The 13,645-nt window shown below is 40.8% G+C and overlaps 1 protein-coding gene across 1 annotated transcript; it reads right to left on the reverse strand.

The window, feature by feature from the left end:
* Nucleotides 1-1,200: 1,200 nt before the first annotated feature.
* On the reverse strand, nt 1,201-13,390 carry gabra2a (gamma-aminobutyric acid type A receptor subunit alpha2a). The gene is made up of 9 exons (XM_030355716.1): nt 13,222-13,390; nt 12,749-12,864; nt 11,282-11,349; nt 6,776-6,996; nt 5,570-5,652; nt 4,952-5,095; nt 4,557-4,709; nt 3,218-3,420; nt 1,201-2,748 (listed from the first exon to the last, which is right to left on the reverse strand). Exons 1-9 carry the CDS (start codon nt 13,281-13,283, stop codon nt 2,437-2,439), a joined length of 1,362 nt encoding a protein of 453 aa, XP_030211576.1. The 5' UTR covers nt 13,284-13,390; the 3' UTR covers nt 1,201-2,436.
* Nucleotides 13,391-13,645: the final 255 nt, after the last annotated feature.

Genomic DNA, 13,645 nt, shown 5'->3' on the forward strand with positions numbered 1-13,645 from the left:
CGTCATCACTGCTCTCGGTCTACGCTCAGATTTTCGAAAGATGAAGACAAAAAGGGGGCGTGGCTTCGAGAAATGCCGCAAGAAAGCTGGGAGATCTTCGACTATTGACTCGGAAGTCTGGCGTTCGAGGATTCAGGAACCCAGTGGGGCACAGTAATAGACAGGGGGTCCCCCCCCCCCCCCCCCATAAAAAAAATTGAATTTAATAGATTCGATCACTGTATTCTGGTGCATTTTGGGGATGGCCACTTCCTGTTACCTATTACCTACTATTCATTCAGATTCATAGCCTACATCCTGACTTGCAGGACCTGGACAAGCTTACACTGCATATACAGAAATACTTTACGGCCATTCCACCAGCCATTGCTATTTGACCCATTGTTGTTATTCTGATATTGAGACAAATCATGATCACTGTCCTATAGCGTCCATTTTTTGTGAGTCTCAATGTCTACTTCAAATGCAGTTAGAAATATGGGATAGTAGCTTAATTTTGTTTGTATGCTACAGGCCGAAAGACAACATTTATATGTAACTTACTTGCTCCTTTTAAGTATAACATTGCTTGGGGATTCCAATTCCGCTATGGGTGGAAAGTGCTTACAACTCTCTGCTAGTTAGCGATCTATCACTTCTCTACATGTAGTTGTGTTGCGCGAATGCTGCTGAGGGAAGTACCCTATTTGATTGATTCGCTGAATTGTCCAATCATGTGGTGATAACAAAAAAGAAAAGCGATACCATTGGCCTTGGGCGCACACTGGTGGGACCCGAGGGCGAATTGTCTTTGGCCAATGAAAAGCTGTCTCTGCTTTATAGACAGCAAAAAGTCAGCGAGCTTACATTGACTTCAAGGTGGCCGGCGCCCCTGACTTGAAGGAGGGCTTTATTTCGAATGACCAATAACTAGCCTAGCCCATTGATGTTCAGACGCATTTAAATGGTTGCTGGCAGTGACAATTATCTCACACAATTAAACGAGGATAAACGCTATGTATTTTTGTTGATTTATTTCAAATTGATAATAGTTGATTAATAGTTGGCAGATATATTCATGTGAATATTTCAAGGAGGGGCGGCGCCCTAGCGCCCTCTATTGACCCACCGCCACTGGATATAGAGCTCGAAGGAATCCGCAAACGGCAACAATCCCTTCTCCTCCATGCTGTGGTTCAGTCTGACAGCTCATTGGTCAATGGGCAGCAGCTCATTTGCATTAAAGCTACAGACACCAGAAACAGTGCATTCTGAAGGGACTGAACAGAGGGGAGTAGGGGTAGGCGAGATTTTTTTTCCTAAAAGCTATATCCAGCAAAAAGCTTCAAAACCATGTTTTCTGGAACTCAAATATTGTGAAATCGCCATAATATGTCTCCTTTAAAAATAAGAGCTCCGCCATCGAAACACGCGCAGGTAAGAACACACATGCACGCGTGCACACCGCAGCGACACTCGCCCAGGTAAGACGTTAAGAAAATTATTGAGTTGGAGTGTTCCTACCCCAAAGTGTGTTCGCACATGGCCAGCTGGCCAACTGCCTTTAGCAGAGGCCAGCGTGCCAGAGGTGTAAGGGTGTTTGTTGGAGACCACAAGGACGGCCTGACAGACAACAATGTGTATTCAGAACTGCTCTAAGTGCACTGTGGATGACGAAAAAGTGACATATATTACCCTGTGGAAATTTTTGCAACGCAATGTTACCATTTTACTTCAATGTGTGGTTGGGTCTACTTATTTATTTTGTGCTTTTATCTCGCACTTCATTTTTTGGTACACTGAGAGCAGTTGCTATAACTGACATTATTTTACATATGTGCAATGACAATCAATGGAGTCTGAATCAAACTCAGGATCCACTAGAGGTTGAGCGCACGCAATGGTCGCGGGGAAACTTTAGTTCAAATTAAAGCATAAAGTAGTACATACTGCGAGAGCTACGCCATTACTTTGGCTTTGATCAGTTTTCTTTTTACCTCAACCGGTTTGCTGACCTCATTTATTGTAACATTACTTCTCCTTTGTTTTTGTGGAACCTGCAATATGTGTTTCTCCCTATTTACGGCTATTTCCATATTTATTCAAATACATACAATGCATAGTTCTGATGCCTCAAAAAATACAGATACAAACACAATACTGGTCTCTCTGCACATCCCTAGTGTATATGAGTTGTATTCTGCAATTATAGTCATAAAATATTGTCTGTTTTTTGTGTTCCTTCATTTTTAGTTTTGCAGCGATATTTCTTTGGAGACTATTGAGAAATAATCCTCAATTATTTAAGGTGACCACAAACTTTCTGATGCTAACAATTAAATTTACAAATAGCGTACGTTAGACCCGTATTTCTGCCACTTGCCAAAGTAGGACAGGACAGGAATGGATCTGATGTCAGATCATTCTCTTTTAGCCTTAATAAATGCTTGGTGGGACTCATGAGGAAGGCTCCTTATCTTTGATAGCCGGATCTCTGTTGAGATACGTCGCCCAGTACACCATGTTGAAGCCCCAGAACAGAATGGGGAACAGGATGCGGGACATGCGGTCGATTCTGCTGACACTGTTGAAGGTCTTCTTGTTCTGCTCAGGCTGGGCCGCCGCTCTCCCCCTCACGCCGAAGGGCTCCCTGTTGGCGGCCTTGGAGATGGTGGGCAATGGGGAGTCCTTGGTGTTGTGGGGGGAGTAGTTGGCCACAGCCACAGCATAAACATTGTTCTTCTTCAATGTGTCGGCAGCTTCCTTCTTCTGTGAACATAAAACGAAAACAAAAAGAAAAGAAGTTACTCGCATGAAGGTTCATTTCTTTGAGGATCCTTTGGGGTCAGAAAATAGTTCCTTTTAAAAAAAGTGGAACAATAGAAGCATTGTAAAAGGTTTCTGGATGATTAGACCCTTCTCACATTGGTGTCTTCGTAGAGCAAATACAGGTGTATTTTTATCGATCTGCAACTTTAATGTACCAGTAGTGTACGATAATTGTCCGTGCTGTGTGTCGGTGCATAGAAATACATAGAAAAGTAGCAGATCCATGAGTGTTTGATCATGAGCAACATGCCATCTCTGTGAAGAGGGTCTGAATAGCATTAGGTTTACATCCTCATTGTTTGATATCAGCTCTCAGAGCTCTAGTGAATATACTTGAATTGCCATGTGTTTTGAGAATGCTATCCATGTTGCTGTGATGCGTCTCAGCTGCTTGAGTGATTTGGTGTACCTTATCATTCACCACACTATTCCCATCCCAAGCCCAGCTGCGCTTGGTGAAGTAGTTCACGGTGGCAAATTCAATGAGCGCTGAGAAGACAAAGGCATAGCAGACGGCCATGAACCAATCCATGGCTGTGGCATAGGCCACCTTTGGAAGTGAATTGCGGGCACTGATGCTCAATGTTGTCATAGTGAGCACTGTGGTGACACCTGTTCAGAAGTGAAGGAAATAGAAAATATCTAAACCTAGACATTTTCCGTCGATTATATTATCCTGCTAGTCATCGGTTTATTTCCTATAATTACCTCAATAATACTTATTCTATACATTTTAATATGAACTGAAAAAACAATAGTCACTAAGACAGACAAAAATAAAATAAAAAATATTATGTTTCTCCATCTTTTTTTTGTATCATGCTTAAAGTATGAGGCAAAATAATTTACAGTGCTTTGGGCTCAAGCAGCATAAATATACAAATTTCAATAAATTGCGCTGGCATTTGTTCCGTAGATGGCAGAAGGCTATTCACCTGCTAGTTAACAACTCAGTATGGGGCCTTTTAGAGACACAACAGATGGAAATCGTCTTTCACACAACACTGCTACAGCGTTGGAAAGAACTGGAAAGAACTGGAATAGCTGAAACTACACTGCTCCAGCGCTGGAAAGAACTGGAGTAACTGTCACAACACTGCTACAGCACTGGAAAGAACTGGAAAGAACTGGAATAAATGTCACAACACTGCTTACAGCCCTGAATAAAACTGGAAAGAACTGGAATTACTGTCACAACACTGCTACAACACTGGAAAGAACCGGAGTAACTGTCGCTAGAAAAGGATAAGAAAACAAATATGTGGACTGCTGCAGTGAAAACGTAGTACTTAAAGTAGCACAATAAAAGGATAAATGGAATAACTATCTGACTGGTGACATAATGACTTGGATCGCTTTCTGGTATAGAAATTGAAATCGTTGGTTTGCTTTGAAACCTGCCCCCAAACCATGGCAACACATGAGAGAGGCATAGCCAGCAATGCTTTACTTCCGGTTGGTAAAAATAGACAGGCGACAGAAGAATTAACTTCCCAGTAGCCTTCAGATTCACTCAGAACCTTTTTCGTTTTTTTGAGTATGCATGTGAATTATAGGAAGCTAAATTAGGAACATTTGTGATTTGTCATAAAGGGATTTGACAGAGAAGCTGGAAGCCACTATTCATTTAAGAAAACAGTGTTGCAGTGTCACAAAATAAGAATGATTTTGTGTGTATGTAATGATTTTGTGAGTATGTGTTATGTAAAAATAGCACATCCACGGTTCCAAAGAGTAGTTATTCTTACCAAAGACAGTTCTTGCTGGTACAGATTCCCTGTTGAGCCAGAAAGAGACTTGGGAGAGGATCACCGTCATGATACAAGGTAGATATGTTTGAATCACAAAGTAGCCAATCTTTCTTTTTAAATGGAAGTGGGCAGTCATGACAATGTATTCACCTAAAGACGATAAAAGAAAATATGCAAAAGTTTCCCATGGGTATTTAAATAGTTTAAAGAGCATAGACATATTTTACGTAGAATAATAATAAAAAATAATTAATAACCTAAAATAATTTTTCAAGTGGAGCGATACCCATACACGGCAATCAACAACTTTTACAAACGATGTCGCATGTGAGGAATAAGTGCAGAACAATGTCAAGAACAAGCGCAGTGGTTAGTAGGTCTGTGGTCCACACCAGTGCTGGACCTGATGGTCTCCTGCCCCACGGTCTGGCCCACCAGGTCATACTGGTTAAGCCTGGATCCATCGGGGGCCACCTCCACGGACTCTGAGGCGTTCCAGGTCCAGAGGTAAGTGACCTCTGCCCGGGTGTAGGCGTCTGAAATAGGACCAACAGGTCGGACATCATCTGCTGACAGCAAAAACTGTAGAAAACAAACTGCTCAATCTCCTTTTTGTAATATCTAGCTTTAAGTACTGGTTGGATGATAAGATGACGGTGGCAGTGTATGCGTGAATGATGGCTGGTTTAAGCAGCCTCACTGGCCAAGTCTCAATGGACTCTGGGGCTGGGTGAGGCTGCACACCTGTTAACCCAACAAACTCCACACACAAACCTTTGAAATAAACCAGATTTTAACTCCAATGCCCTGTGTCACAGGGTATGATAGGGTGACAGGGTATGATAGTTGGAGTGTAGAAATGGACAGCTGCTACAATGATAAACTGTGATATTTAGTTTTTCCTCTTGTTGGTTCATTTGAAGAACCAAATTAGCGATGGAAAGGCAAAAGTACCACAGTATGAAAAGGTATGGGAAATGTATTATTGAAAACGTTGAATCAAGTCTTACAGCTGCCAAACTTGAGTGGACATGAGTGAGAGTCCATTGGGAAGTCTTCAAGGTGCATGGGACACTCAGCCTGAACAGTTAACCTAATAGATAACAAAACATGATGCCCACACATTCACAGAGAAATCCTCAAAGGATCCCTTCGAGGATCCCTTCAAACCATCCCCATAACCACCCCCATAGCAATCTTTTTACCCTCAATGCTTTTTAGACTTTTCCCTTTTCTCTAGACATACTAATCTAGAAAAATCTAAGCCCGAGCAAGGGGGAGTATTCGTGCCCACTGGGAACACCCCTCAAAATGGGCGGAAACCAGCTAGTTTGTAAGCTTGTTTTACTTCCGTAACAGTGTGACGTCAGACGGTGAAGTGGGCGATGCTGATGTGCAGAAGACACGCCTCCTGGCTGCTTGCAATGTTTACAACTTCTCCGGGTGTGAATTTGCTGACACCCGCCCAAAGCGTTCGACCAATCGCAACAGAGTGGGCGTGCTCACCAACCACAGCAGACTGTGCTACTTGGGAGGGTGGCCTTAAAGTGACGTGTTGCAAAACAGACCGTTTTTGAAAGACGCTGAAATTGGTTTTGTAGAAATGAACAGTGTGCGAATGATAAGCTGTATTTTTAACATACAGGCATATAATCTAGCAAATATCTGTGAAAGACATTATTTTAAACCAGCGGTGTGTCTTATGGGCACCGTTTCGGTTTCCCCAAGCCAGGATTCCGTAAGATATTGCCCAAAAGTATGTGCAAACACCAAACCAGCTGAACAAGTTCTCAGGGATCAGGTTGATGTGGTCTAGGGTGTACAAAAAACTAGACCGCTTCCTGTCCTATTCACCTGTGCCTCCTCTCCTAATGCTTCATCAACCCAAATACGGCATCCCTAGCATGTCAAAAGCAAAATATGTTTTTACTAAATGAAAACAGATAATAAACAATTAACTCAAATAACCAAGCCAAAACCATCTTGCATATTGACTGCGCCTACCTATCTCTAAAAGGGCAAGTTTAGATTTTAGACCACTCATTTCTGACCAATCAGGGCATCTCTTCTTTCATGGTTTCGAATCCATCTTGCCTGGAAATCACAGGTGCGTGAATGCAAGACTTCTCAATGGCTCCAAATCTAGGGAGCCATTGAGAACTCTCTATCTTACCTATAGCGGCTTTAACAGTAAAAGAGATCAAAAGGTAGGTCACCTCATGGTATAAAGCAGGGTCCCGTCCTCCATTATCCTCAGCAGCTTGTTAGGCATGGTCATGTTGTGGGCCACAGACTTTTTGCCATTGTGGAAGAAGGTATCAGGGATCCAGATCTTGCTAGCCATTAGGTTGTTGAGGCGCAGGATGTCCATCGGGCCGTGGAACCGGAGCCTCTGGTCCTCCCAGCTCTGGCGGAAGAACACATCTACTGTGTACTCCTGGTCAGAACGGAGAGAAGGACACATCTACTGTGTACTCATGGTCAGAACGGAGAGAAGGACACATGTACTGTGTACTCCTGGTCAGCACGGAGAGAAGGACACATGTACTGTGTACTCCTGGTCAGCACGGAGAGAAGGACAAATCTACTGTGTACTCCTGGTCAGCACGGAGAGAAGGACACATCTACTGTGTACTCCTGGTCAGCACGGAGAGAAGGACACATCTACTGTGTACTCCTGGTCAGGAACACATCAACTGTGTACTCCTGGTGAGGAACACATCTACTGTGTACTCCTGGTGAGGAACACATTTACTGTGTACTCCGGGTCAGAAAGGCGGAAGGACACATCTACTGTGTACTCCTGGTCAGGAGAGAAGAACACATCTACTGTGTACTTCTGGTAAGGAACACATCTACTGTGTACTCCTGGTCAGGAACACATCTACTGTGTACTCCTGGTCAGGATAGAGAGTGAAAGTATCCTCATGATGAAAACAGTCAACTCCCTCTAAGAGATTTGATGCGTGCCGTTTCAGATTTATTTTAAATACTTGAACTTTGAACGTATATTACTCAAAATAACGATGCCCATCTTCAATGTTCCTCTTTGGCTAATGTGTGTCTGCATATGTTAATGCTAAAAATGTAATTGCTAATACAAATTGTAAATATACAAGAGTGTGTGTGTGTGTGTGTTTGTGTGTGTGTCCATCTGTGCGTGTGGCGACAATCAAGTGAGGGGGTAACAACTCAACTATTAAAATAGTGGAGAAGAAAGACACAGAAAAGGGTCCTCAAAAGAAATGGTGTGCTGCTACCTGATAAAAGGTGCACCATCCATTATGCAGAGGTCCATCTATCTTGGTCCTTTCTATTCTTTGATGGTTAGGTGGCTGGAACAAGAACACATATCTGACCCTGTTCCTCATTGCCCTTAGTTACTGTATGGATTAATATTTGAGGGAGTGCAAAGTGCTGGGCTTAGAGAATGTGCTATGGAAATGCTTTTATGCTGAGCTAAAGTAAACGAGTAGATGTGGAGTACAAAAAGCAAAACACAAATAGCATAGAGATATAGAGTCCTGTATGTGTGTGCATGCATGGGTGTAATGATGGGTACGGGTTTATTTGACTGAAACCGTGCATATATATCCACACAAAAGTGTGTGTGTGTGTGTGTGTGTGTGTGTGTGTGTGTGTGTGTGTGTGTGTGTGTGCGTGTGCGTGTGCGTTTGTGACACCACCCTTCTGCAACACAAGATTTCAACGATGAACTAATCTAGCATGGCAGAACTACTATTTATTCAGGATTAAAGAAAGATGTCTGTTTTTTTCCAAACAGAATCAAGGTGTAATTTCTGAAACATCAATGTTTTTTGTATTTTCCAATCCCAAATAGTATAATAGAGGACATATTTTATGTTTAGCTGCTAACTATGGAAGGAAATCGCTGCCCATAATGATTTTTGTTTTAAGAGCCATTGGATTTTGTATATCGAAATGTGAACACCATTGAATTCATGGCATTGAAATATAATACTTAAAAACAAGGTCATCTTTGAACTCACCTCTTAAAGATTCAAACATAGCATTTAAAGTAGATCCATTTCAAAACACGATTTCAAACCAATTGTTTTCAAGTTGATTAATGCAGATAAAGAAATTCAAGTTGCAGATATACAATATTCATGATGAATTATATTCAAGTGGGCAAAATATGGACAATAAATTTCAAGTCATTAAAATCTGGACAGCAGTAGCAGGGCATTCCAAGGACAGGTCTAGGCACTCAGAACTGGATGCACATATAAAATTGTATTGGAAGTCTGTGGTTGAGAACTCGTCTGAGATGAGTTAATGCTTAATTCAGTTTGGACTTGCTACTTTGTGTCCGCCAAGTGTGACATCTGGTGGTGCGTGCTTGAGCAGAGTACAAGTAGTACCCCCACTACCCCAACAAACCTTAACCCCCGCGACTGAAGCCGCATTCCCCCCAGGTCCGGGACCTCACCATTTTTCAAACCCTGCTCTCTGAGTAATAAATATTGAAATTCGAACATCCTTGAATTTTTTCATTAGAATTAGTGAACTTTGCTTTCTTTATCACGTTTTTGCATTAGTACAACTTGAATTGGCATGATTCAATTTCAAAGAGGTGAATAATTTTTTTTTAATTCAGTTGACCTGGTTCAAAGTATAATATTTAAATGTTAAAAAAAAAAATTCATAGCTTTTAAAATTCTAAACATTATGGCAGTGATTTGCAATTGCTTCCTTAGGTAACACATTACAATAAGGAAACCACTCGTTAACATAAATTAATGCAGTAATAAGCATTAACTAACAGATAACTCATTGTCTAGTAATCATCTACTAATGTTGTTTATGTTAATCACTGTTTAACCCTAACCCACTAACCCTAACCCTAATCTCAACCCTTACCGTAAAACCAAACCCTAGAATAAAACTGGTGAAACTTTCCCTAAAAATATATATATAACCCAAACAGGAAACCTTAAATCCTGACCCTAATAGGTAACAATAACCCTAAAACCATAGCCCGGGAACCAGACAAATCTCTTGAACTTGTTTAATTGGCTCTGCAGATAAGGACTGGCTCCCCTCACCATCACAACCAGGGGTGTATTGGGCGGGGGACACAGGGGGACATCATATGCCCACTTTTTTCAGCATGTTAAAGAAATTTTTATACATATTATAATATCTATAGAAAAAACACTCTAATTACATTCTTACCCCAATTAAAATGAATGTTCTGGCAACTCTGCCTTAACGTCCTCCAAAAGTAGCCCAATCTGGCGGGAAAAACTGCCCAATCTGGTAACACTGCTGAAAGTCCTCACACTCCAGCGTCAACGTAAATCAATGAGACCAACTGAAAACGAAGCCGCTAAACTGTGATTCTGAAGAAAGTTTAAATGATATCAAAATTCCGTTCAGATATGATTGAAGATACAAGAGTGTTCATTTGTTAAATGGTTTGAATGAAGATAAATGGTTGAAAATTGATTTAGTTACATCTTAAACAGTTGAAGTAGCCTACCAGAGGACGGCTCTGCCGTCCTCCCATTGACTCCCATGTTAAAAAAAAGATAGTATGATAAAAGTAGAATATTTTAAGAAGTATAAAATATTTAAGAAAAATCTGAAAAGATGCGCACGATTCCAAGCTATTCTGAACAAAAATTTGAATGGTGTCTCTAGGTGAAAAATTGAGGAAGGAGATAGGTCCCAAAGTTTGTAGAGAATATAAAGAGGAAAGAAAGAAAGAAGAAAACTTATGAAGAAGAATAGTTGAGCGCTGTATGCAGCACTCACCTAATTAATGAACAGAGCAGAAACTATCAAAAGAAGGGAGTGAGCTAGCTAAAGTAAATTAAAAAGTAGCCTAAATTTAAACTAAATGCGGCAGTGGTTGGTTGGACAGACGTCTGGGGGCGAGTAGAGGAAGGAGGCAGGGGATGAGATTGAGAACATAAACAACAATGCGTGCGAAACAAAAAAAAGAAAGTTCAACGCCAAATGGCTGACAGGTCGTGAATGGCTTGCGTTTCATCACTAAAATGTCGTCATGTTTTGTAAGGACTGACGCATCTACGCAAAAGAAAAAACCAAAACAAACAATTTCGTGGATGGAGCGAATAATTTTAAAGTCAAGGCTGTAAAGGACCATGAGTCATCAGGAGAGCTTCAGGATTAAATCAAAATTAAAATTTGGCTAGTGGAAATTCGGATTGGCTGGTAACTTTAGAAAGTTACCAGCCAAATTGGCTGGTAATCAAAATAGTTAATTTAGAACCCTGATTACATTGTAGTGAATTCAACCCCCTCTCCGTCTGCAGACGACGCCGAAGGGTACCTTTCCATTCCGCGACCAACACTAAAGTGCCCTTGCTAACAGTCGGTATTTGACGTTCTCGGAGTGAGAGTGTGTTGAGCCAAAATAGGAAGAAATTACACTGAAACCAAACCTTAGAGCCGAAAGCCAAAATCCTAATATTGAATCGAATAGTAAACTCTAAGCCTCAAACCAAACACTTAAACCAAAATCCAAATCCTGAAACCAAACCACAAATAGGAAAACCTACCTTACACTATGCTAATGCTATACAAAAATGCTTATTACTCCATTAACTAATGTTAATTAATGGCAAATTATTGTACCCATTTTGCTTCCTCCAAATACTGATTGCTATTAATGCACAATAGGCCTACTATGTGAGCGATATAAAATGAAAAAGGCTTTTAATGGCACATACCATGTCGGTGTCGGAGACTGGACCGAAGCTGGTGACGTAGATGTTTGTCTTCACCTCAGTAACTCGCTCTATGAAACAATGAAGAAAATAATTGGGATGAAACTTATAATTTAGTCTAATGCAGTGGTTCTCAAACTCTTTATACTGCGTACCACCACAGAAAATACTTGTCTCCCCAAGTACCATTATGACAGATGTTAATATTATTTTTTATTTTCATAAAATATAACAGTAGGGTAGGCCTGCGGCCCTATTCACATTTATTCTTAAAAATAATATTATTAATTTTTAGCTGTTGTCAGCTGAACAAAGTGGTAGCACTAGAACAGACACAAGGAAAAACATACACATACACTCACAGAAAGTGAGGACATGATCTCATTTTGATAGTATTGTTTTTAATCAAAAAAAAAAAAATCGAATTCCTCTGCGTACCACTTGATAGCACATCGCGTACCACCAGTGGTACGCGTACCATAGTTTGAGAACGACTGGTCTAATGCATTATGAGAAGTATTTCAAATGTTTTAATACAGAAGGTTAAGGTCAAAATATAGGTGTGATGTAAGATGTAACGAAAACGAATTAATATCAAACAGGTTTCAGAGAATATGAATAAATATAGGGAATCCATCAGCCTATCAATAACAGATGATTGGAATGCGTCACTTCTCAATGGTGGTGAAACATAGAATTAAAGGGAGCGTAGTGGGAAGGAGTGTTTTATGCTTTTTTATGCCCTCTCCATCACTCTTCCAAACCCTTGAAATGTCCCATACAGCCGGTTTAAGGACCTATAATTATTGTAATCTTTAATAAATTATATTAGGAGAGTCGATGTAGTGAAATTCATACGTCCACGCAGGGCCGACGGACTGCGGGGGAAAGTGAGGCAGTCGTGGGGGGGCCCAAGGCAGAGGGGGGGCCCATGGCAAAAAAAAGGAAATTCGAATTATCCACCAGCCCACAGTGTTAGGAGTCGCACATGGCCTCGTCTCCCCCCCCCCCCCCCCCCCCCCCGTCAAAAATCGGGGGGGGGGGGGGGGGGGGCATCAGTACCTCGTGTATAGGGGCCCAGGATTTGGTGCAATGGCCCTGCGTCCACGCATACGTTCTGGCTAACTTATGGTCCTCATGGGTACATTTATGGTTTAATTGTATCACCTTGGAGTATCATCTATTTTGAACCTCTTAGTCAATGTGGCCAAAGCTTTACCGCATAAAAATGATTAAAAAAGAGAGGTTCTTAATTTGAAACACATGAAAGCATGGAGCTTCTGTCTTTTGGAGGATAGAACACATTTGAATACATTTTTTTCATCACTTTTGTGTTAGTGTGTCAAATGAGATGAGATCGAGCCTAAACACATAAGGTTTAGGCTTTGAGCCATTAGATGACGAAAGGATTATGAGACTAACTCAATGCTGCAAGTTACTGTCATTGGACTGCAGGTTTTGGTGCCTCACCTCCCAGGCCAGGTCTGAGTCTGTTGTCATAGCCATCCAATAGGCTGTCCAGGATTTTGGTAAAGGTCTTGATGTTGTTTTTGAAAACATTGGTTTCATTCGATTCTGCATTTGATCTACACAAACAATAGAGAAACATTTCGAACATAAGTAAAATAATCGATTGTATACTTTCCTTCTGAAAGAAAATAAACCATAGTATTTCACACCAAAAACAGCTATATTATCTGTATATTTAGTCCCATGATTTACGTAAATAAATGTATATGAAGTGATAACTAGCAGATAGAATGATAGATAGCAAAACAAATATCCTTCACACTGTACAATACGATTGATTTAACTATTAATTCAAATTATTCAATGTCGTTATTCTATATATTATTAGCACTGATAAAAGGATTCTAAGGTCTTAAACCATCAGTGGATATAAAACATCTGCACCCGATGTGCAGATAAAGGCTGATACTCACCGTGATGTTAACATGGAAGAGAGAAGCACTACTCCTACAAGGGAACAACACTGTCTCCTCATCGCTGAAAAAATAATAATGTCAACACAGCGATTTAAAAGATCTAAAGTAATATATGTGTTTGCAGATGGTTACAGAACGCAGTTTGGATGAAATCTGTGCTCGAATTGTGGCGCGTCTCTCCTTATATGGTCACCAACCAGTGACGCGCTTCTCTCCTTATATGGTCACCAGTGAAGGGAGAATCGTCGGGCCATAGCGTCACAAGTGTCTATGGCTGATTGATTGGACCCAATTAAAAACGCTGATGTTTTCAGTTTATAAACTTGTGTCTTTGTAGGCTCACTAATTGAAGTCACCAGCCTTTTCTTTTTTCCCTGGTGGATCACAACAGAAGATATATTATCATGATCTAAATTTGCAA

Source organism: Gadus morhua, chromosome 5 (assembly GCF_902167405.1).
Source record: "Gadus morhua chromosome 5, gadMor3.0, whole genome shotgun sequence".
In the NCBI taxonomy this organism is placed as follows: Eukaryota; Metazoa; Chordata; class Actinopteri; order Gadiformes; family Gadidae; genus Gadus; species Gadus morhua.

Excerpts from the sequence above, each read along its gene's own strand:
- gabra2a (XM_030355716.1), bottom strand. The coding sequence starts at position 13,283 with ATGAGGAGACAGTGTTGTTCCCTTGTAGGAGTAGTGCTTCTCTCTTCC. Across the intron at positions 12,865-13,221 it reads TCTTCCATGTTAACATCACG|ATCAAATGCAGAATCGAATG; the intron begins GTGAGTATCAGC and ends TTGTTTGTGTAG. Across the intron at positions 5,653-6,775 it reads ACCCTGCTTTATACCATGAG|GTTAACTGTTCAGGCTGAGT; the intron begins GTGACCTACCTT and ends GTTATCTATTAG.